Source organism: Convolutriloba macropyga, unplaced genomic scaffold, assembly GCF_964194025.1.
Source record: "Convolutriloba macropyga unplaced genomic scaffold, txConMacr16.3 SCAFFOLD_3006, whole genome shotgun sequence".
NCBI lineage: Eukaryota > Metazoa > Xenacoelomorpha > Acoela > Convolutidae > Convolutriloba > Convolutriloba macropyga.
In genome coordinates this window covers 209-25694 of record NW_027452296.1, presented here as the reverse complement: position 1 = coordinate 25694, position 25486 = coordinate 209, and the positions used below count along the sequence as shown (strand labels likewise).

Genomic DNA, 25486 nt, shown 5'->3' with positions numbered 1-25486 from the left:
GAAATTTTGTTTGAATAATCTTTATTCCACGTAGGTAAGAAGATATTGGTTGATTTGTTATGACATTTTTAAGTGCATATTAATCTAATCACGCTAATAGTAAGCACTTTTATTCGAAGAACCATCACGGAGATTTTTTCTTGTAAATGGTTTGCGATTTCTCTTCATACTGTCAATCAATGGGCTCACTGATCTCAAAATTTGATCAAAGACATTTTTCGCCGCAAATTCTATCGACGCATAACTTGCAAGATCTTGTAAGACACTTCCAAGATAGTCGCATGGATAAGTTGGAAAAATCGTGAAAACAAAAAGTTGACAAATCTATGGGAACTATCAATTCTTATATAATAAGGTCCGTTTTTCATCGTTTTTAGTCACTTTTTCAGTGTTTCTGAAAAATAACTACGGCTGCTGCTCACCTTGCAATTGGAAACTTGTCATTTTGAAAACAGTCAGGAAGCCGACAGTTCCAGTGTACTCGAAAGAAGTGACGTCAGACACATTGACTTGATACAGACTCGTCAATGTTTCATCAACACTAAATCCATCCACGTGATCTAAATATTGAAAAAAAATAACTTCATGTGAATACATAGAATGAGAGAAACCTAAAAAATGCTGCGCGAATGAAAATTTGACTGCTTGTTTTGCAAATTGAAATCTTTGCTTAATATGAATGAATTAAAATGAACGCTGAACTTTTTCAACATTAAAAGCATCAGAAATGACAAGAATTCGAGATAGGTTGAGGTGCCAGACAGAAAATAGGTATGTCCAGACGACCGTAACAAGTGGAAGATGTCTCTGTCCAGATTTTCCCAGACGGAGAGTTCTTAAGTCAAGACCTTCGTGCGTTTATCACACTTTCGTACGTTTATTGTTGTTTCCGACTTTTTAATTTTGAGCGCACGTCGCCCCATCGTGCGTTCTTCTTCGGTCTAGACATAATGACTTTCGGTCTGGGACCCCAACCTGTGAAGAAACAGCAAACAGAAAAAAATACTAACAAAAATAAATTTGAATTGAGCACAGTAGTTGTTTTTCATCTCCTGACAGTCCGTTATCCAGTACTTAGAAGTATGAAAATGGAATAAAATACCAGACGTTACAGGGAACTTCAGTACTGATTTAGAAAATATTCAGTGCAATATCAGACCTGATTCAGAGACTATTCAGGTCACATTTTGCACTGAATTTGTCTGCGCAGACAAATTCGGTGCAAAAGATGACCTGAATCATCTCAATCATAAAAATCACACAGATATATCAATTAGTTCACAATTTTGACCCGGTTTTTAATATCATGGTACATCATTAAAATGCGGTCAAAATTGTAAACTAATTGATATGTCTATTAGGGTTGTGATTTTTGTTAGTTAATTGATTCTCTGTAGGTGATTGAAACAACATACGTACACTGAATTCACGGACGAGATAGAATCATCTGAGCTTGATTTAACTATATTTTACCTGATGAGGTGGCTACGTGCACTTGAATGATAACAAAACCCTCTGGAAGGTCCAGGCCATCCCATGATAACAACACCTTATCAGCCATTTTCTCAGTCGTAAGAAGTCCAGTCGTTTCACCAGCAACTTGACCCGGAGCTAAGCAAAACAAAGCAACTGGACACTTGCACTTTGTTATTTTCAGGCATTTTTGCCGCAAAACTCAAAGATTAACACAACTCCTCAAAAATGGCGACGCTCGAAAAATATCATTCAATCTACACCACGCTTGAGTGGCTTTTTATAAATAATTGAGATATACTTGAGATTAAAAAGTGCTCACAAAAAAATAAAGTAAATTGTGGTTTCACCACGCACTAAAATTGGGTGCGATAAACAATGTTGCGAAAAAATTATAAAGTGAGACGCTTTGGCTATTTGTTCTCGAAAATAAAATTCTGACGCCTCTCATTCGAATTTAGTTTGAACATATTCTTGTGAAGATAAAACATTGTTTTACAGTTTCAAATGTAAAATTTAACTCATTAGATGTTTTATTATAACAGATGATTTAATAAAAAAGACCTATGAGTACCTTTACCAAATTGAAAAGTTTCTTATTACAGCTCAAAGAACTTGAATTGCATTGGGGCGCTGTCCTTTTTATGGTTTTCTGTTTTTTTATAAAGAGCAAGCAAGAAAACCGGAAGTTCAGGAATAACTAAAATTAGCAAAAGTTGTTTCAGTGAACAAATTCGAAGAGCGGAGAAAAGAGGGGGGTTCTTTTGTTCTCGCCTTCTTTTGAAACAGAGCAAGAACTGTAGATGTGAAAAAATTTTCTTTAAGCGATCAAATTTTTTGTTCTGGTCCGTTTTTTAAACTTCTATGTTGTATAAGAAGTTAATTCAGACAAAATTTATAGTTTTAACATTGTTTTGAAAGCTTTTTGACCTTTTTGGTAATTAAAAGGAGTTTTTTAAATTGAAGGTTTTTCAACTAATTCTACGGTTTTAAGGCTATTTTAGCTATTTTTGGCCTATTAATGTATTGTATAGCCTTTACCTGTCACTGAATGTAAGCTTATTGCTCGTGGGCACTTTCTATTACAAATTAAATACATGTTCCTTGGTACCAAGCAATATATATTTTTTTGAATTTTGACGAAAACAAGGCGGCTCGGTAATGTGCGTTCACACATTAAGTTCCGACCCGCTCATCTACATTTTTCACTTAATTGTCTACCAAATGAGGAAGAGATAAAAAAATTAACATATCAACATATCGTTCAATAAACTACTAAAAAAATTAAACAATCTACTCTAGAGGGCCTATGGGACCTGAGACTACCATAATATGACTACCAGAAAAGACGGCAATAAAAATCAAATAGTTACAAATATTAATTAAGACCAAAACTCCTTGTCCACTTTTTGAAAACCACTAATAACCAAATCAAAATGGCATCAGATATAATTTATACTAACAAGATTAACCGGTACTTTTTGGAACAAAATATTGGACTTTTCCTCAATGCGACTTGGCAACAAGTCGACTAGAAATAAGCAAAAGCGCATAACTTTATTAAAACATTGCTTTTTAAGAAAAAAGAATTAAATTCGAACTGATTAGAAACATTAGGCATCAAATGAAATCTTGGAGAGAGAATTTTATACCTCAAGAGAGAGCGACTGAGACCTTTCATTATCCAGGATATGTGAAACGGCTACAAAAAGAACGACAAATACAGGCAAAAACGAAAAATTTGCACGAAAATTTATGCACGAAAACGATCTTCACCCAATTAATAAAACATTGAGCTGACCAATAAAAACAAAAAATCTTTGTTTGCATTTTTTGCAGGTGATAACATTTGTAATTCAGATGACGCCTATTATTGTGATACTGTGAAAAGAAAACAAAAACCTAAAAAAGGGGCAAATTTGCAAAAATCACGAAAATTCGTTTTATGAAAACTGGTTCTTCCAAGAAGAAAGAGGGATAAAACCGTTATGAAGAGCAATTTTTTTCAAAAGAAAAATGATGTGAATTGTATATAGAAGTGCTCAGCTACAATTTAACGGAAACAAAAAATGGCAGATCTCAAAAAACCATCTTTTTTTAATTACAAACAAATATTTTCAAAACTCATAGCCAACAAAAACTTTCGACTAAAAGAGTAGACACTCTGTCTTGCAAAAACTTGGAAAATTAATTGCGACTGTTAAAAATGACACAAAATTAGAAGACTATAAAATAACATTCAATACAAGCTGAACAAATAAGTTTCACAAACAATTTTACGAAACCACAGTTTTGAAGCATTTAAATTTATTAGATATAAACCGCGAAAACATAACATCTTCATTTGCGTCTCGTTTGATCGTCATAACATCTTTTTGTAAAACGACTGTCACAAATTGGCAGCAAAAAGAACCACAAAAAAACGAAAAGTATCTAAATTTCGCAAAATTCTTCGGAAACAAGTTGTCTAAGCATGAAGACATCAGTCAAAACGTTTAAACAACAGAGAATTTATTGTTTGATTCAACAAAACATTAAAAAGAGCTCCAAATACAGCGAAGTTTCAAAAATGATACAATATTGTAAAATACGAAAAAAACGCAAAAGAGAAGAAAAAGGGATAAGTTGAAGAATACTATTACTCTTTTTTTTAGAAATTTAATTCGGAAGTCGATACAACCATTAACTATTTACCGATATCAGTTATTAAATTCACTTGTTTATCTATAGTTGGCTGATGGGACCTTTAATTACACAATATTCGGCATATGACAAAAAAATTAACAACAAATAAATGGCAAAAATAAAAATCTCTACCAATTTCTGCAAGAGAACGGTGTCAGAGCTCTTCAAACCATATGTTATGAAAACAAAAATCATGTTCAGTTTCAAATGTTGTCAAAAATTTTTTCGTTAGATTGTTAAATAATACAACAATTTAAAAAATAAACAAAAACAACACCAAAAATGGGCAATTGTGCACAAAAATCAGAAAATTTTGTATGAAAACTCGTAGTACCAAAAGCAAGAAAGTCTTCTGTTAAAACAAATCGGCCACAAAATTAGTTTTTATTCTATAAGGAGGAAACGTTAACCTGTACTTACTGAGAATAAGCAAAATGTTGACTAAAAAAATGTAAAAAATTAACAGATTCAAAAAATCCCAGAAATTTCCTTTAAACAAATGCATTCAAAAACATAAGAGACATTAGGTAACAATCGAATGGATTGAAAAAGTTCACCTGCACCTCTTGAGGAAAAATTTTAGGTTTTTGAGTGGTTAAACTTAAAAATCCGACTGCCAGAGGAATAACAATTGAAGGCAAAAGACAAGAATTCAGTTAGAATTTTACTAAAACTCTTCCTCAAAGCCATAAAAACCCTTTGGTTCTCTGAAAACAAACTGTATCTATATTCGGACTCATTTTACATAAATTGGAGTTTTCATTAATGGAGCCGTGAATAAAGAATATTGTCAGTAATTAACATTAAAAAAAACAAAAGCAAATTATTTTAAAAAAAGGCAGCATCAAAATAAAAACCAAAAAGTCTCTGATTCTAAGAGTCCATGATATTATCGAACCTCTCCTTGATTGTTTCGCGTGCCCAACAAACCGATCAAGTTTTCCAAGTTTTTGCGAATTAGACCAATTGTTGCGTGGAATTCTTCAAATATTGAAAAAGAAAACATGCATTTTGTATAATAATCGAGTTAAATCTGCAAAAAACTGCAAAGTTTTAATTCCAGAAGACTTTCATACGGCGTCTAATTGCAACTAGCGCTATTTTTGAGATTGAGGAGTCTGTGTTATGGTTTCTAGGTCACTAAGTCTGGCAAACTTTAACAAAGTGGACCAAAAACGCATTTTTTGTGCTGTTTTTAATGAAAAAAGTTCAAATTTTGAAAATTTAATCCATAATTTTAGCCAAAGAAAACTTCACTCAAACAATTTAGCAATTTTTTTCTATCTCTGATGGTAACAACAACACTCTGCCGTTAAAAATTTTAACTTCTTTTTAAATATATTAGCGAAATTGTGCCAAATTTTAGCAAAAATTTCTGAAAATGTGAACAAAAACAGTCGAATGTTCACAAAACTTTAAAACTCGATAACTCCCTGTAAAACACAAAAATCGAAAAAATCTTTTTAATTCCTTATTCTACGCTGGACGGGCTTTTTAATGATACCACTCACAATTCTCTACGATGAATATATCGGTCGGCCAAAAATGACTGAACAAAAAAAAACCAGTTGAGTATATAGTTCCTCCCTCCCCACTAAAGTGGGGGTCGGAACAAAAATGCGAAAAATTGATAAACTTTATCTAAATTTCCGAGTTTTTTTGGTTTTTTTCAATTAAAGATGTTTTTGTGCTTTTTTCGGCTGGTCAAAATTTGCTTGAGCAATTGAATTGTTTTGATTAATTGAAATATTGTTGTTTTTTAAGAATATTGATTGTTAATTAAAATCCCAGGATCCGTGGATTAATAAATCTTCGAAACCGTTCCGTTTGTTGTTTTAATCTTAAGTTTTACTGCTGTTCCAAACAATTTATCAGGCAGCTGTCCATAATTAAAAATATTTTGTGTTTGAGCGACTTAAGTTTATTAATTATTCACCATATGAGAAGAGGAGAGACTGAAATGCACTTCCCTTATACTTTTTGACATAATGAAAAAAAATTGGTAAATCTCAACAAAGCTGCCTTCAAAATCTAGAAGACAAGACTGCTGTTGTTATATTGTTTCATGTGAATAAATTTATTAACTTTTTTGCCCATCAATGGTTTCAACTAAAGCAAATTTTGATGCAAATTTGAAATGGTTGAGTCATCAGTAAGAAACGTAGATTGCCTAAAGAGTAGATAAACTGAATTGAAAACAAATCTTAAGGACAAAAAATCATCAAACATTTAAAAATTTTTAAAAAAAAAACGTCGATAACTCGTCTGAAAAAGGGCGCAAGTGTCTTATTGATTAATTTTGGTGTCGTTACAATCCTGTAAATCAAGGTAAAAAGTTAATCTATCTAAGTCTAATTTTGGTCTGATAATTTTAATAATGCCAAATAGATCTCAATACTCCTAATGCAACTGATTATCAGTGATTTTGAATCAGTTACGATGAATCTATGATCGATGGTGTGAGAAGACGCAATGACTTCTGTCTCTACTCAAAAACATGATGACCCTGGTGACAATTTTCACAATATAATAACGGAGTTTTCCTTAGGTTCTTCTTTACTTTTATTGTTTCTCAAAAGGCATTCTTTAATGTCTGGAGGTCAGAATCATCGTTTTGATCATAACAAAAATTTTTTGACTGTTGCGTTTTTAATATTAGAATACTCTGAGAGCTCAAAAATAGCCAACAGAAGTAAAATTGAGTTCAAGAATAGTGTCTTCTAAGCCAGCAAAAGTAGAGTTTCTAGAAAGTGCTCACAAAATAACTAATTGGTTTTTCAGGACTTACAGGACCTTACCTTTCAGGGCTTGTAGGAATAAAGAACCTTAGAAGCCACCATGGCAGAGGAGAAGGTGTATTTTGTTCAGCTTGCTTGTAAACGCAGACTATCTATTAGAGCCAAACATGCGAAGAGCCGACTGAAGAAAATGACAATCAGAGCCGAATACATAAATTTGATGGGCCAAATAATCTGATTGTTTCAAAAAGAAGTACAACAAATGTAAGAAATGGGGAAGTTGTCGTCACTTGATTATCTATGATGTGCGATTGGTCTACGCTCCTCTCAGCCTCCCCTGGCAGCAACCCCCCTAACGGCAAGCAAGCCGAAAGTTATGTAACAAATATGTAACACATTGCTAAGCAATGAAATCCAGACAACGCTTAGTACTTTCATTTTATATCTTGTTTCAATGCTCTAATGAAACAGAATACGTCATTCTGAGGTATCCAGTTGTTGGGAACCCCCAGATGACCGCTGCCAACGGCCATGACTCTCATCCGCTCTGGGATGTAATCCGGAAGCCGTGGTCCTTCTAGACAAACTGGGACGGTTATCTGCTAACATAAAAGTCTCAAAAACTTGGCCAGAAATTGTAATAGTTTGATAGAAACTTATGTTTGAACAATTTTTTGACGATTATCGACTTGGATATTCATCAAAAAAAATTAATCTCTTTTTATTTTGTATTTTGCATATTCCTATTTTATCATTTTTTTCAAATTTTGTTCTGTTCTGTAATGGACGAATCCAGCTGATATCTAAAATTGACGAACCGTTCTATCAACATAACCGAAACTCAAATCAAACCTCTGCAGCAAAGATTGTTATCTTTTTAAGTATATAAATTGTTTTAGTATTTCAAAGCCGGAAAGCCAGCAAAGCGCGCCCTCCGGCCCGCCATGGACGCTCTACAATAGTGACATCTTAGAAATTTTCGGTTTATTTGGCCTCATTTTCAAAACTTGGCTTACTTGCCTAGTGTCTTGCTTGAATGCATTGATCATCGATTTCGGGCGTTTTTTAAACAAGAAGTTGCAATACTCGCTCGCTAATCCGTTCTTTTGGTCTTTTTGTACCTCATGCTTAGTCTAGTCACGTTTACTTTGACCTGTTCTTGGCGAGCTGTTTTTAGCTCATCTCATGCCAAATTTACATTTGGATCTTTACTCTGGTTTTTCACCTTTACATAGTAAAAAAATGCGTGACCAAAATATTGCTATAGCAAAATGCATAATTGAAATATTATAAATCATTTCCGATTTACTATCTTACTACGATCCAGGTTCGCTCTGAATATATTCAGTATGATGTACCTGTGAAGTAAAACCTGTAAGGTCCGCCAATTGTCACACCATCCAGGGTCACTCTCAACTCAATTTCTTCATTTACTCCCCAAATAGGAATTTGGACGATTGAAAAGTTCAAGAACTGCTCATCAAAAGGTCGTGCCTTCACAGTCTTCTGGAAAGTTCCCTTGAAGTTGAATTTCACCAAGCTTCCCATACTTCCCACAAAGGGACAGGGTCCGAAAGACAACAAATCGGTTGTGGACAACATAGACGCCATAGAAATAGAGAGAGAGAGCACAGCATCGGGGCACACATCAGGGTCATCGTGGATTCCAGCAAACGGTGCCATGAAGTGGCTATCTGTGGTCACTGAAGACGCATCAGGGTACTGGTTTAACTCAAACACCCAGAAGCCGGGAACTCCGAAGTTACTGGTATACTGGTACTGGTCAACCTCCTCTGTAGCGAATTCAGGCAATTTATACTTCAATCCTGAAACGTAAACGTTCGTTTTTGATGATAGTCTGAGAACTTCAATATTTTTGTTTGTTTAACGCATTGCAACATGAACGAGCTGAAACGAAGACCTTGACCACCCCGGTCTAAGGGTTCACCATACGAAAACATCAATAAAGTCGAGGTGGTGGTTTATTTCTTTACCATAGTTACATGATCGAGCTCTCTACTAAATTCGACCCAGAGTCTTTTCATATCCAGAACCGGTCTTTTCATACGTCGACTTATCAACTAGGGCAAGGCAGTTTTGCAAAGCGATGAAGGATTTCCAACTCTTCTAAACATATAGCAGGCTTTCTGTACTCTTCTTCCATTTTCAGTCATTTTCTCTGATAATAAATTGAATCACAAGTAACATTTCTTAGACGACTAAATTTTTGAAGAATGTTTTTGTTGCAGTATGTTGATTATGCCAGTATGCTGGTTGGTTGTTTTGGTCTTGTTGCTTTCTAGGGTGTGACTTAAGTTTGTTCTAGAGTTACGGCTAGTTGGTTCCTGGACTTTTTCAACTTTACTAATTTACTAGCACCCCTGTTGTACTATATTGATTTTTATCACTGTATGTTTGCGTGTAACTGTATGATTGTTAGTTGGTTTGGGTTTTGCTTTCTAGGGTGTAACTTGAATTTATTCTGGAGTTACGGCTAGATTGTTTCTTCACGTCTCCAGCTTTCATAGACTACAAAAGCGCTGCTTATTAATTAACTTTTGCTGTAGTTTGTTTAATATTGTTGGTATGCTGATTGGTTGTTTAGGTTTGATTAATGCTAGGATGTGACTTAAGTTTATTCTGGAGTTACGGCTAGTAAATTCCTTGCTCTTTTCATCCATTTAGTATACTACTGCTTTGCCGTAAATAAGTTCGTTATTTGTATATATTAAGCCCCATAATAACTTGTGCTAGTTTGTCTCTTGCAGTAGCATCTCTCCTCCTTCCTAGGGTGTGACTTAAATTTGTTCTGGAGTTACGGCTAGTTTGTATGGTTGAGTTTGTTGCTGTGGTCTGCTAGCATAGTGGTCCCCGACATCCCCGCTCGCTGCTTAACCGTCCCCCGCCCGTTCCGTCCCGCCTTACCATTCCGTTGCGCGCTACTCGCTAAACGCTTGCGTTCTAACCATCCGTTTTCCCGTCGCGTCGTGAGCCCGTCGCCCAACATTTCCATCACGTCCGTGTCGTTTCCCGTTTGTTCGTGCGTCGCTCGTTCCGCGTTTCTGTCCCGTCCGTTGCCTCGCCCCCTTTCCTACCCAGGTTTTCGCCCGTTCCGTTCCGTTTCCCGTTCCGTTGTGCGCCGTTCACCCGTCCTTCACGCTCCGTCAGTTTCGTCTCCCGTTTCGTTGCGCTTTATCCACACGGACCTCTTTCGCGGGTTGCCGGTCTTTCTGAGTCTCACGTAGCGAAAAAGCACGTTATTCACTCTCTGACTTTCGTTACTTACTTTTGCCGAGTAATTCATTACTCGGTAACTCCTTTTTCTGCTCTTCGGCGGCTTGATTATCAGGTCGTCGTCAGTTGGTTTCGTTATAACCCTCATCCCGTGTGATTGTTTGAAATTTACTTTAATTTGAGAAATCAGCCATTTTAAGATCATGGCCGAACATCAAGGGAAATTGAAAAAGCTCTTTAATGCAAGATCTAATCTAGAGTCTGAGTTATGCAACACCCATAAGGACATCACAGATGCCATAGATCGTCAAGACAGAAGGGTTAAAGTTGAACGATTGGTTTCTAAGTTGATGGACGTTTTCAGTAAACTGGCGCAGAAGAATGAGGAGCTATTTGACTTGGCCATTAAAGAGGAGAACCCAGATTCAATTTACCCTGTCCTTGAGCAACGGTTGGATGAAGTAAATAAGAACAACGATAAATTCTTGCTCGCGGCTAGAAGCTATTTCGACACAGTTGCTGACCGAGACACCGTATTTGAGGGCGTTAATCCTCAAGGGCAGTCTAGGAGAAGTTCACGCCGAACAACATCATCAATGTCTATCCAGCGTAAGCATGACTTTTTCATGGCAAAACTACAACGAGTAGAGGCTGAGAAACAAGAACAGACTGCCAAGCGCCTCGCTAAACAAAAACACGAAATTGCCATGAGGAAAAAGGAGCTTGAAATACAAATGGAGCAGATGGCACTTCAAGAATTGGAGGAAGACCATCGCCAGCGTTTCGCCGCAGCTAAATTAGATGAGGCTGAATTAATGGATAATCATTCTTTGTTTAGTCACCACTCAAGTGAACTGAATTTGCTTAAAGATAGGGGATCAGATAGAAGTCAGGGACTTGTTCAGGATTGGGTAAATTCGTTTCCAGCAGGTAATTCAAGTGAGTTAAACTTTTCTCGTCCTGGTTCAGCAACCGCTGACCCTCCTGTTAAAGATTTTGCCCCTAGTAATCCTCCAGAAAGTACAAGTAATGTTGCCGATAACTTATATCATCTTGAAAAGCTTTTTCAGTACACACGGCCACGAGTTGCAATTTCTGTTGCCCAGCAGGAAGCTTTGTATCGGGAATATCTCCAGGCTCTACTGCAGCAATCACTCGGTGATCAAAGGGTCGAGCAGGCACACAGTCCCTCAGGAAGTGGTAAGGTGAACCCAGTGAACCAAGTACCAATCAACGTACAAAATGTCGCACTCCTACCACTTCAGCCACCTATGCAACCTCCCCGGCCACAGACACCCGTTATGGTACCAACGAACTCCTTTTTTGTACCTGATTTTTCAACAAACCCACAGATAAAACAGTTCTTGGGTCTGAAAACCTCCAGTGTGCCTGGCCAATTACATATGTCGATGCCTCATGTTCCGCAACTACTGAATCCATCTCAAAGTAACACTCCACACCAAACACAAGTCCCTATTGCCCACCCCCCGCATAATGTCCCTCCATCTCTAATCCCACACGTGAACCCGCCACCTGTAATCCTGCCTCAACAATTATTTAACCCTCAGCCTCCCGTGATTCCGTCGTCCATTCCAGCGAGCACAGCAACATACTTACCCGTCCCCAACATTCCACAACAAAACATTGTCCATTCACCTCAAGCCCACCTGGTACCGTGTCCTACCGCACCCAAACGTCCCCTTAATCGTAGCGCGGATTTGAATTTGTGGCGCTTTCCTCACAATACTCCCCCAAACGTAAACCAGGCAAAAATAATGCAACTGTCTTCAACAACGTTCAACCGAACCTACCCCCAAGCACAGCCAACCCCGACATCAGCCATCCCATCTTGCAATTGAATGTACAACAAAATTCTAATAGCAACCACGTAGAAAACTGTAGCATCCCTGTTAACCCCTTTAATACAACTACTAACATCGCGCCACCTTTTGTCACGCCGGTTATACATCCAACATACGGGCATACTGCTGCGATACCATTGTGCTGGGGTGGCCCACCGCATCCCATACCTCCAGCGCCAGCATCTGAAAATGCAAGCTTGATTAAGGCATTCACTGATTCCTTAACTAGCAAGAGGAATGATCTGCTTCCCGAATGAAAATTGTTCCAATACAATGGGGATCCCTACAATGGCACGAATGGTATGGTCAATTTAAAAGCGCAATTGACTCTCAGTCCTTAACTCATGTTGTGAAATTGACATAGCTTAAGACCCTCGTAACTGGAAAAGCTAAATTAGCTATAGCTGAGTTCGCTTACTGCGGCGCAATGTACAAAGACGTACTGAAGACCTTAGAACGTAATTTTGGCCAACCACAGGCGGTCGTAAGTGCCCATTTGGATAAACTCAACAGCTTTCCACCATTGAAGATACACAATAGTGATAACATCATTAACTACTCGGGGTGCATTTCAAGTCTTATCGGGGTATTTAGATTGCTGTCCTATGATTTGGATTTAAAGAGTGCTGCGCTTCTCAACACTGCCGTACAGAAGCTACCACCCAATATGAAGGAGTCATGGTCACTCCTCACGTTCAAAAAGCATTGGGTGAAACCTACTCTTCTTGACTTCAACGACTGGTTAAAAGAGAAGGCCGAAGCGCACGATTTAATGAAGAATACCGCGACTAAAGCAAGAACTGAGGATACCAACAAATCAGTAACAAGATCAAAAGTTGCTTCGAAGCCATTTGCTGCAAATACGCAACACAAGAGTAATCTTAAGCCGCAACAGAGTTCTCCGTCAACATCAATCTCTAGTTGCATTGTATGCAACGGGAGCCACCGGCAGTGGGAATGCCGTGTCTTTAAGGAAAAAACCCCCACGCAGAGAGCCAAGGTCGTGGCTGAAGCAAAGCTCTGTTTCTCTTGTTTACGTGATAAACACATGTTCAGGCAATGCCCAAGTCCCCGTAAGTGTAGGAAAGATGGTTGCAACAGCTCCCACAACACCTTACTTCACGGATTGGAAAGGGTTTTTCCAGATAAACCCTCTACAAACAACAACATCAATACTTCGAAGTCGAACACAGGTACTAGTAGGCCATCTACCGGTCAACAGCAACCAAGCAAAACAACCATTTTGTCTTCCGTGACGGATCTCAAAGGCCTCCTTCAAGTCATGGAACTGAAACTTACTAATTCTTCTGGTACTAGTACTGCGGCGTTAGTTTTATGCGATACCGCTCGCAGTAACTCTTGGTTGTCCGATAGTCTTGCAGATAGGCTCGGTTTGCAGGGTACCGCATTAAAACTGACCGTCAAGGGTATAAACACGGAAGAGCTGATCGACACAAAGGTGGTTCAATTGACCGTGGCACCTCATAGAGATCAAGATTTTTCGAAGCATTCAATGTACTTCCCTACGTGAGGGAAACATTAAACGTAGGTTCCGACATCATTGACGTTAAGTCCATGCAAGAAACTTACCCACATCTAGCCGTCCTTGATCCAGTAAAGTATAGCAATGGGAACATTGAGATGATACTTGGACAGGATGTCTACAATGCCATCCGCCCGTTAGAGTACTTTGCAGCCGACGAAAAGTGCTCACCGTTCGCTGTTCGCTTGCCCAAAGGTTGGATTTTAAGCCGCCCACTTCCGTCGAGTTCAAGTTTAGTCTCAACATGTTTCAAGGCCAATGTCGAACAAGATTATGATTTAGCTTGCTAGGTTAGGTCTTGGTATGACATGGAATCGTACGGCGCTTACAAGCAGGTTGACCCACGATCCGCAGCGGATGCTCGCGTGCTCGAAATACTTGAAGCAACAACTTTTCATAACGGCCAAAAATACGATGTCGGTATGCTATGGGCTGATGACAACATCCAGCTCCCGAATAACTACTTTTCGTCACTGGTACAGCTCAAGTCTCTCGAAAAGCGGCTCTCGAGAGATACATCGTTAAAAGAAAATTATGCTAATACCATCCGTGAAGACTTGGAAAAAGGTTACTAAATTACAGTCCATGATGCTCACAAGGTCCAGCAACGGTCGGATAAAGCATGGTACCTACCACATCATCCCGTAACAACCCGGACAAACCGGGGAAAGTGCGTAGGGTATTAAATGGTGCAGCAAAGTTCCACGTTACTTCTTTGAATAAATCTTTGCTCACTGGCCCCTACCTGCTCCAAAACCTAATCCACGTACTACTTAGGTTCCGTCAACAGCAATTTGCCGTGTCCGCAGATATCTAGGATATGTTCCTCCAAGTGGATGTCCCTGACTGTGACCAACCATCACTGCGTTTTTTGTGGCGGAAGGACCCCACAACAAATGTTTTGTTTATCAATACACGCGCCATATATTTGGGGCTAAAGACTCGCCCACATGCGCTAAGTATGCATTGCAACGCACGGCACGAGATAATGTCAGTCAGTACCCGGAAACAGTTAAAGCCGTCCTAGAAAACTTCTACATCGACGATTACTTGGATTCGGTGCAGTCACCTGAGAGGGCTCTCAAAAGATCGAAGGAGTTAGTGCATCTACTCCATCTCGGTGGGTTCAAGCTTACTAAGTTTGTAAGCAATGTACCAAATCTGGCTGATCGAAATGATGGGTCACCTCAGTCCACCGAACCAAAAGTAATTGCCTCATCTAAGGAGAAATCTTCGCACGTGCTTGGGTTGAAGTGGGATCACAACAATGGCACTCTAGTTGTGAGTCGGGGTACCACCAGTACAGCAACTAAGTCTTAAACACAACGCTTGGTCTTGAGCCTAGTGTCTAAGGTATTCGATCCCATCGGCCTATTGCCACCATTTACTTTCGGTGCCCGATTGTTACTTAAGTACATCTGGCGTGTCAGTGGGCAGCACTGGGATAAAGAATTACGAAAAAACACTATTGAAAGGTTCCTCGATTGGAGTCTAGAACTACCCAAGCTTGCCAAAATCACTATACCAAGGAGCTACTTTTCCGGAAACTTTGAACACCTGGAACTAAACATCTTTGGTGATAATTCTCAAGAGGTCTTCAGCGCTGTCGCATTTCTCCGAGCTCAAGTAAACACTTCTAGTGGCCCAAAAACAGAGCTTGCATTTCTCCTGGGTAAAACTCGCGTAGCGCCTGTGAAGGTCATGACTGTTCCAAAACTGGAATTACAGGCAGCGCTACTGGCCTCTCGGTTGAAGCAAGACATCTGTCGAGCCCTTACTGTGCAAGTTTGCAAAGTTTTTATGTGGACCGACAGCACTACTGTCTTGCAGTGGCTTAAATCCACAAGCAAGCAGCCAATATTTATTGCAAACCGTGTATGCAAGATTTTAGAACACACTAGCGCTGACGAATGGAACCACGTTGCCTCAAGCGATAATCCAGCAGATGCCGGTACTCGTGGTATGTCCGCTGAGCTTTTGCAATCAAGTAGCTGGATGATAGGTCCAGACTTCCTAAGAACCAAGCAATTCCCGTTCGAACCAAGCACTGAAGCAGTTAATAACATCAAACTTGGTATAGTAACTAAGGAAACTGACGAAACCATTTCATCATTGGCCGCATCCGTAACCAAGTCAACTAAGGAACCGCTCCCGCAACTATTTCCCTTTGATAGGTACAGTTCTTATCAGAAATTGCTGCGGATAACAGCATACGCACTCCGCCTGTCGCCTTCCGACGAAAGTTACCGTAATGCCGATGGTAGCATCATAGACCCGACGGAGCTTGACGAAGCCGAGCGTCATCTCCAGTACCTTGTGCAAGGGGAATCATTTAATGCGGAGAGAAAAAATCTCCTTGAAAACAAATCCGTTAAACGAAATAGCCGCATTGCTCCAATTTCTTCTTTTATTGGGCCAAATAGTCTAATCCGATTGGCCGGCCGCATCAAACAGTTGGTCGAAGTTGACTTTGATGTAAAACATTCTATCGTTCTCGACCCACGACATGCATTTGAAAAGTTGTTCCTGAGCCACACCCACGTTAAACATCGTCATCAAGGCATTGACTACCTGTGGGCTAAAGTACAAGAACGTTATACCATCCTCAAATTACGGTCATCACTGCGTTCAATTAAATCCTACTGCGTCACGTGCAGAAAGTTTCGAGCTGCCACTATCCAACCTATCATGGCTGACCTCCCAGTAGAAAGACTCGCATACCAGTCTCCTCCCTTCACAAACTCCGGTGTCGACTACTTTGGCCGGTTGTAAGTTCCTGTACGTAGGACTACCGAGAAGAGGTGGGTTTCCTCTTCACATGCTTAACTACCCGTGCCGTTCATGTTGAAATCGTTCCATCCATGGACGCCAGTTCGTGTGTAATGGGAGTGCAGCGGTTCGTCTCCCGTGGAGGTATGCCTGCCATTATTTGGTCAGACAATGGCACTAACTTTGTTGGCGCGGAAATAGAACTACGCGAGAACATCGAAAAGTGGAATACTATCAGTATTGCAGTGGAACTTGCCCATAAAGGCATTAAGTGGAGGTTCAATCCACCCAGGGCGCCACACCAAGGGGGCATCTGGGAGAGGCTGGTACGTAGTTTTAATAGAATACATTACACCATCCTGGGTACACGTGGCCTCAATGATGAAGTTTTGAACACTACTTTTTGTCTGGTCGAACACGCACTTAATTCGCGTCCGTTAACGCCCGTAAGCGCCGACCCGTCCGACCTAGGCGCATTAACACCTATTAATTTTCTTTTCGGTAACCAAGCACGTAGTCTCCCTACAATCATTGGCGTAGATGAGTTTGATCACCGTAAATGTTACGCCCGCGCACAGTCTTACGCTAACGCTATTTGGTCACGTTGGATCAAAGAGTACGTACTGGCGCTGAACCGACGTTCCAAATGGCAGACGCCTGCCAAGCAACACCTAAAGACTGGTGACTTGGTTTGGGTAGTTGAGGAGACCAATCCTAGGGGATACTACCCTACTGCTTGTATCACTGAACTCCATTATGTTTCAGACAGCGTCGCACGCTCCGCCGTATTGCGCACGTCCTCAAGATCGCTCGTTCGTCCGCTTGTAAAATTAGTACCCATTCTCCCAGCATCTTCTTCTGGGCCGGATGATGTTAGTAACTAAATAAATCTAAGCGAGAAATATGCGACCAAAAGGCGTCATTTTTCTTAGCCAATCAGAATCGAGTATTTAAATGCGCATAGAAATCGTTCCAATTTACGTACAAAGCTCGGAAAAAGTGCAAACAACATAATTTCATTAAACCTATTAAATAAACCTATCAAATAAGGCTCGTTTGACTTTAATAAATTTCGGTTTTTTGCTCGGTTTTGAATAGAATGGTGACCAGCGATGATCTCAAGTATCAAAAACAGACTGACACCAGTTAAATGAGCAAAAAGACTTTGCCGTCTAAACTCTCACTTGTTGCTATCATCGATGAGCTTATACGTTGCTTAATGTTGCCTGTATAGACAGACAATATCGTTTGACTGAGTTGAATTATCTTCCGAAAGAGTGTTTGTTTTACACCTCTAATACATCCTGCAACTTTGAGAATGAGAAAGATAATCGTTTTGCTACCTTCCTTTTGTATTTTCCTGCGAAGTTCAAGCGAGACAAAACCGTCATATCGATAGTCTGCAACTGGGTGCATTTTCTTATAATATCTTATAAAACAGTTCAATACAACAGTTGTGAACTCATTCAATAAAAAAACTTCTAACAGACTGTGAACATTGAAAATTTCAAAAATTTCTCTTGTCACATCTTGCACAACATTAAGAAAAATATTAGATAATAGGTCAAAAAATTTACGTATTAAATCATTTACTGTCAAATCATGGGCCGAGAAAAAAAATCTCCCCGTGGGTCTGAATTTTCGATTGAAAATTTTGTGTGCAATGAACGTAATTAGTTCAGAACTCAAAAAAACTTAATTCTAACTTAATTATAACTTAATCAACAAGATGATAACTTAGTTCCAACACTGATAAACCACTAACTAAACAAAAATCTGAGTAAAAAACAAAATTTCGTTGGAATGGAAAAGAATTGAAAATACATGTTTTCATCTTAGCTATTTGAAGAAGGCCGTTATTATTTCGCTGCCGAATTTTGTTGAAACAAGTACTATGGCAATACAGTCCAACTGCGACAACTGAATTACCTTATGAGTTGCGGTACTTCTGAAAAATGAAAACTTGCGAAAGTCTGCGTTGTTTTTTTCAATGATATTTCATGGATTAATATTTAAAGGTTCCTCAGACTTAGCACTTCGACCTAAATTTTCTGACATTTTGCATGTTTTTCTGGTGTTATGATGTTTATTCCTGCTCTGTTGCTGATTCAGTATGTACAGAAGCAAAAAATAATAATAATAAACTTTGCATGTTTGCAACAAAACATATATATGAAAAGACTTTTGATCAACCCATGACAAAACCATGATCAACAGCTAAAAATTCTGTTGCCCGACTATTGAAATTCATTTTTTTGAACCATTGAAAGACCATGCTTGAGCCAAGAATCCCATGAAAAGACTTGCTCGACGAATGAAAAGACTTTTCCTAGACTTTGAGCATGAAGCTGTCGGCTCTTTGATTTTAGTCGGTAATGACTTACCCCACTCACAAATCAGTCTTTTCATAATTCGCATACTTTTCATACTTTGCAGCCGACGAAAAATGCTCACCGTTAGCTGTTCGCTTGCCCATAGGTTGGGTTTTAAGCAGCCCACTTCCGTCGAGTTCAAGTTTAGTCTCAACATGTTTCAAGGCCAATGTCGAACAAGATTATGATTTAGCTTGCTAGGTTAGGTCTTGGTATGACATGGAATCGTACGGCGCTTACAAGCAGGTTGACCCACGATCCGCAGCGGATGCTCGCGTGCTCGAAATACTTGAAGCAACAACTTTTCATAACGGCCAAAAATACGATGTCGGTATGCTATGGGCTGATGACAACATCCAGCTCCCGAATAACTACTTTTCGTCACTGGTACAGCTCAAGTCTCTCGAAAAGCGGCTCTCGAGAGATACATCGTTAAAAAAAATTATGCTAATACCATACGTGAAGACTTGGAAAAAGGTTACTAAATTAGAGTCCATGATGCTCACAAGGTCCAGCAACGGTCGGATAAAGCGTGGTACCTACCACATCATCCCGTAACGACCCGAACAAACCGGGGAAAGTGCGTAGGGTAATAAATGGTGCAGCAAAGTTCCACGTTACTTCTTTGAATAAATCTTTGCTCACTGTTCCCTACCTGCTCCAAAACCGAATCCACGTACTACTTAGGTTCCGTCAACAGCAATTTGTCGTGTCCGCAGATATCGAGGGTATGTTCCTCCAAGTGGATGTCCCTGACTGTGACCAACCATCACTGCGTTTTTTGTGGCGGGAGGACCCCACAACAAATGTTTTGTTTATCAATACACGCGCCATATATTTGGGACTAAAGACTCGCCCACATGCGCTAAGTATGCATTGCAACGCACGGCACGAGATAATGTCAGTCAGTACCCGGAAACAGCCAAAGCCGTCCTAGAAAACTTCTACATGGACGATCACTTGAATTCGGTGCAGTTACCTGAGAGGGCTCTCAAAAGATCGAAGGAGTTGGTGCATCTACTCCATCTCGGTGGGTTCAAGCTTACTAAGTTTGTAAGCAATGTACCAAATCTGGCTGATCGAAATGATGGGTCACCTCAGTCCACCGAACCAAAAGTAATTGCCTCATCTAAGGAGAAATCTTCGCACGTGCTTGGGTTGAAGTGGGATCACAACAATGGCACTCTAGTTGTGAGTCGGGGTACCACCAGTACAGCAACTAAGTCTTAAACACAACGCTTGGTCTTGAGCCTAGTGTCTAAGGTATTCGTTCCCATCGACCTAGTGGCACCATTTACTTTCGATGCCCGATTGTTACTTAAGGACATCTGGCGTGTCAGCGGGCAGCACTGGGATAAAGAATTACCAAAAAACACTATTGAACGATTCCTCGAATGGAGTCTAGAACTACCCAAGCTTGCCAAAATCACTATACCAAAGAGCTACTTTTCCGGAAACTTTGAACACCTGGAACTACATATGTTTGGTGATAGTTCTCAAGAGGTCGTCAGCGCTGTCGCATTTCTCCGAGCTCAAGTAAACACTTCTAGTGGCCCAAAAACAGAGCTTGCATTTCTCCTGGGTAAAACTCGCGTAGAACCTATGAAGGTCATGACTGTTCCAAAACTGGAATTAAAGGCAGCGCTACTGGCCTCTCGGTTGACGCAAGACATCTGTCGAGTCCTTACTGTGCAAGTTTGCAAAGTTTTTATGTGGACCGACAGCACTACTGTCTTGCAGTGGCTTAAATCCACAAGCAAGCAGCCAATATTTATTGCAAACCGTGTATGCGAGATTTTAGAACACACTAGCGCTGACGAATGGAACCACGTTGCCTCAAGCGATAATCCAGCAGATGCCGGTAATCGTGGTATGTCCGCTGAGGTTTTGCAATCAAGTAACTGGATGATAGGTCCAGACTTCCTAAGAACCAAGCAATTCCCGTTCGAACCAAGCACTGAAGCAGTTAATAACATCAAACTTGGTATAGTAACTAAGGAAACTGAAGAAAACATTTCATCATCGGCCGCATCCGTAACCAAGTCAACTAAGGAACCGCTCCCGCAACTAATTCCCTTTGATAGGTACAGTTCTTATAGAAATTGCTGCGGATAACAGCATACGCACTCCGCCTGTCGCCTTCCGACGAAAGTTACCGTAATGCCGATGGTAGCATCATAGACCCGACGGAGCTTGACGAAGCCGAGCGTCATCTCCAGTACCTTGTGCAAGGGGAATCATTTAATGCGGAGAGAAAAAATCTCCTTGAAAACAAATCCGTTAAACGAAATAGCCGCATTGCTCCAATTTCTCCTTTTATTGGGCCAAATAGTCTAATCCGATCGGCCGGCCGCATCAAACGGTTGGTCGAAGTTGACTTTGATGTAAAACATCCTATCGTTCTCGACGCACGACATGCATTTGAAAAGTTGTTCCTGAGCCACACCCACGTTAAACATCGTCATCAAGGCATTGACTACCTGCGGGCTAAAGTACAAGAACGTTATACCATCCTCAAATTACGGTCATCACTGCGTTCAATTAAATCCAACTGCGTCACGTGCAGAAAGTTTCGAGCTGCCACTATCCAACCTATCATGGTTGACCTCCCAGTAGAAAGACTCGCATACCAGTCTCCTCCCTTCACAAACTCCGGTGTCGACTACTTTGGTTGGTTGTAAGTTCCTGTACGTAGGAGTACCGAGAAGAGGTGGGGTTTCCTCTTCACATGCTTAACTACCCGTGCCGCTCATGTTGAAATCGTTCCATCCATGGACGCCAGTTCGTGTGTAATGGGAGTGCAGCGGTTCGTCTCCCGTGGAGGTATGCCTGCCATTATTTGGTCAGACAATGGCACTAACTTTGTTGGCGCGGAAAAAGAACTACGCGGGAACATCGAAAAGTGGAATACTATCAGTATTGCAGTGGAACTTGCCCATAAAGGCATTAAGTGGAGGTTCAATCCACCCAGTGCGCCACACCAAGGGGGCATCTGGGAGAGGCTGGTACGTAGTTCTAAGAGAATACTTTACACCATCCTGGGTACACGTGGCCTCAATGATGAAGTTTTGAACACTACTTTTTGTCTGGTTGAACACGCACTTAATTCGCGTCCGTTAACGCCCGCAAGCGCCGATCCGTCCGACCTAGGCGCATTAACACCTAATCATTTTCTTTTCGGTAACCAAGCACGTAGTCTCCCTACAATCATTGGCGTAGATGAGTTTGATCACCGTAAATGCTACGACCGCGCACAGTCTTACGCTAACGCTATTTGGTCACGTTGGATCAAAGAGTACGTACTGGCGCTGAACCGACGTTCCAAATGGCAGACGCCTGCCGAGCAACACCTAAAGACTGGTGACTTGGTTTGGGTAGTTGAGGAGACCAATCCTAGGGGATACTACCCTACTGCTCGTATCACTGAACTCCATTATGGTTCAGACAGCGTCGCACGCTCCGCCGTATTGCGGACGTCCTCCGGATCGCTCGTTCGTCCGCTTTTGAAATTAGTCCCATTCTCCCAGCATCTTCTTCTGGGCCGGAGGATGTTAGTAATTAAATAAATCTAAGCGAGAAATATACCAAAATGCGTCATTTTTCTTAGCCAATCAGAATCGAGTATTTAAATGCGCATAGAAATCGTTCCAATTTACGTACAAAGCTCGGAAAAAGTGCAAATAACATAATTTCATTAAACCTAAAAAATAAACCTATCAAGTAAGGCTCGTTTGAATTCAATAATTTTCGGTTTTTTGCTCGGTTTTGAATAGAATGGTGACCAGCGTTGATCTCAAGTATCAAAAACAGACTGATACCAGTTAAATGAGCAAAAAGACTTTGCCGTCTAAATTCTCACTTGTTGCTATCATCGATGAGCTTATACGTTGCTTAATGTTGCAATGTGCTGTATAGACAGACTATATAGTTTGAATGAGTTGAATTATCTTTCGAAAGAGTGTTTGTTTTACACCTTTAATACATCCTGCAACTTTGAAAATGAGAAAGATAATCATTGTGCTACCTTCCTTTTGTATTTTCCTTCGAAGTTCAGGCGAGACAAAACCGTCATATCGATAGTCTGCAACTGGGTGCATTTTCCTATAATATCTTATAAAACAGTTCAATACAACAGTTGTGAACTCATTCAATAAAAATACTTCTAACAGACTGTGAACATTGAAAATTTCAAAAATTTCTCTTGTCACATCTTGCACAACATTAAAAAAAATATTAGATAATAGGTCAAAAAATTTACGTATTAAATCATTTACTGTCAAATCATGGGCCGAGAAAAAAAATCTCCCCGTGGGTCTGAATTTTCTATTGAAAATTTTATGTGCAATGAATGTAATTAGTTCAGAACTCAAAAAAACTTAATTCTAACTTAATTATAACTTAATCAACAAGATGATAACTTAGTTCCAACACTGATAAACCACTAACTAAACAAAAATCTGAGTAAAAAACAATATTTCGTTGGAATGGAAAAGAACTGAAAATACATGTTTTCATCTTAGCTATTTGAAGAAGGCCGTAACTATTTCGCCGCCAAATTTTGTTCAAACAAGTACTATGGCAATACAGTCCAACTGCGACAACTGAATTACCTTATGAGTTGCGGTACTTCTGAAGAATGAAAATCCGCGAAAATCTGCGTTGTTTTTTTCAATGATATTTCATGGATTAATATTCAAAGGTTCCTCAGACTTAGCACTTCGACCTAAATCTTCTGTCATTTTGCATGTTTTTCTGATGTTATGATGTTTAGTCCTGCTCTGTTGCTGATTCAGTATGTACAGAAGCAAAAAATAATAACAATAAACTTTTCATGTTTGCAACAAAACATATATATGAAAAGACTTTTGATCAACCCATGACAAAACCATGATCAACAGCTAAATATTCTGTTGCCCGACTATTGAAATTCAATTTTTTGAACCATTGAAAGACCATGCTTGAGCCAAGAATCCCATGAAAAGACTTGCTCGACGAATGAAAAAACTTTTCCTAGACTTTGAGCATGAAGCTGTCGGCTCTTTGATTTTAGTCGGTAATGACTTACCCCACTCACAAATCAGTCTTTTCATAAGTCGAGGCCTAAACCTGGGCGGGGCTCAGGTACACAATTATTTAACCATATATGAGGTTAGAACAAAAAGGGGTTTTATTTACCCACTGCAGGCTGCTTTAGACCGGCTGCGAAATGCATGTCATTTCCTTGTTCTAGAGAGTAGTTGACATCCTCGTATTCCATGATAACAAAACATCTGTTTTCCAGTGATGTGGAGTTATCCCCCAGATCACACGCAATAACCAACTGGAAGCTGCTGAAGAAAGCCGTCTCCATGTCGTTGTCCATGATCTTGTACCTAAATGCACAGAGATATATAGGGCCTTTAAGAAGCATAGAAAAAATACATAGACCAAATTCATTGACCCGATTGAACACATTTGTAATAAAAAGTCATTCGTTATTTGCGACAAAGAAACCACGAAAACATATTTTACTAGAAAAGCCGAACAAAAAATTGGTGTTTCGTTTTCCCGGCTCGCGGTTTTGACATCAAGTGAGAGAAATAAGGTGGAGTTCGGTGAAAACAACTAATTTTAACCCAATTATCTTGAACTTTTAGCTGGTGAATGTGGTGAACTTAGCGGTGATTTGTTAAAAATTTCGATTATTTTACGCAGCTATTTTTTCACCTCATCAACTGCATATGTATTGCGAACTTCCTCTCTTCCATTTTGAACTCTGTTTACTATCTGGATGCTATCTGGATGCTATAAATAGCTATCTAAAAATTTTTATTTCAGAAAGAACTTATTTTTGTCGTCTTATAATTACGATTTTTAAGCTAAACAGCCCTTTGTTAAGCGGTATTTTACCTCAGAAATAGGGCAAAACAACGGTAAAAACCCGCTAAATTAACGTGGAATGAAGTCAACCGTTTTTGTGATGTTGAAATAAATTAACTTTGCCTAGCTTTGGGCAGAATCTATGTTAGCCATATGACAAGATCGCCTCATTCGATGAAAAGATCGCCTCACGAAAAGACCATTCCACAAACCCAGAAGAACTTTTTGCTGCTTCCCTTGATTTAATCTCTCTCGACTTCGGCAACTTCGGCACGTATTAGTCCAGACAGTGTAACTTGATTAATATTTGCAACTTTTTCTTACGACCAGTTGCTTGAATTAGTTAGCAATTAACAGATTTTTTAAGGCATTTACTCACAAAATAAAGGAAAAATAGGGATGTATAAATTGGCACAATCCTATAAATTAAATGTAAGTCATGATAAGGGACCAAGTTCAACCAGTGCCAGAAACTTAAGTTTAATGGTCAAATTTTAAATTTTTTGTATGTTTAAGAGCCGACTTCAACAGCATGGTTACACAAACACACCGGGAGAGGCCAAAGACCTCTGAAAATTGGCACAGCAAAAAATAAATAGATGGGAATCTGGGTCGAAAGGTTTATAGTTAGACCCAGATATCACTGGATTGTACAGTCTTGAAGATAGCTCGCTCAAAGAAAGGGAATAGCATTCTTGATAGTATTTATTGTTTCAGTGCGAGTAACTCTGTGCATGCGCGTGTGTGTATTTATGTGTGTTTGTGTACGTATGTATGGATGTATGTGTGTGTAATTCGGCCAAAGTTTCGGCCCGAAGTTTTTTGTTCTATGTAGCGTTTCTTTCAGTCCTGTTGAACATTTTGGATTCAACGTTAAATCCAAAGGTTGTTCGTATATTGGATCAGCGTTTTTTCCTCTCAAAGAATGTTTGAAGCGATTGCTTTAGCCGT

At 39.7% G+C, this 25486-nt stretch overlaps 1 protein-coding gene across 1 annotated transcript; it reads right to left on the bottom strand.

Annotated features, from left to right (window-relative positions):
- Positions 1-422: 422 nt before the first annotated feature.
- LOC142357357 (uncharacterized) lies at positions 423-24048 on the bottom strand (the record flags this gene model as incomplete). The annotated part of the gene is made up of 4 exons (XM_075409006.1): positions 423-560; positions 1474-1611; positions 8255-8722; positions 23852-24048. Coding segments are annotated over 4 exons (941 nt in total), but the record flags the coding sequence as incomplete, so codon positions are not given.
- Between the last annotated feature and the right edge of the window lie 1438 nt (positions 24049-25486).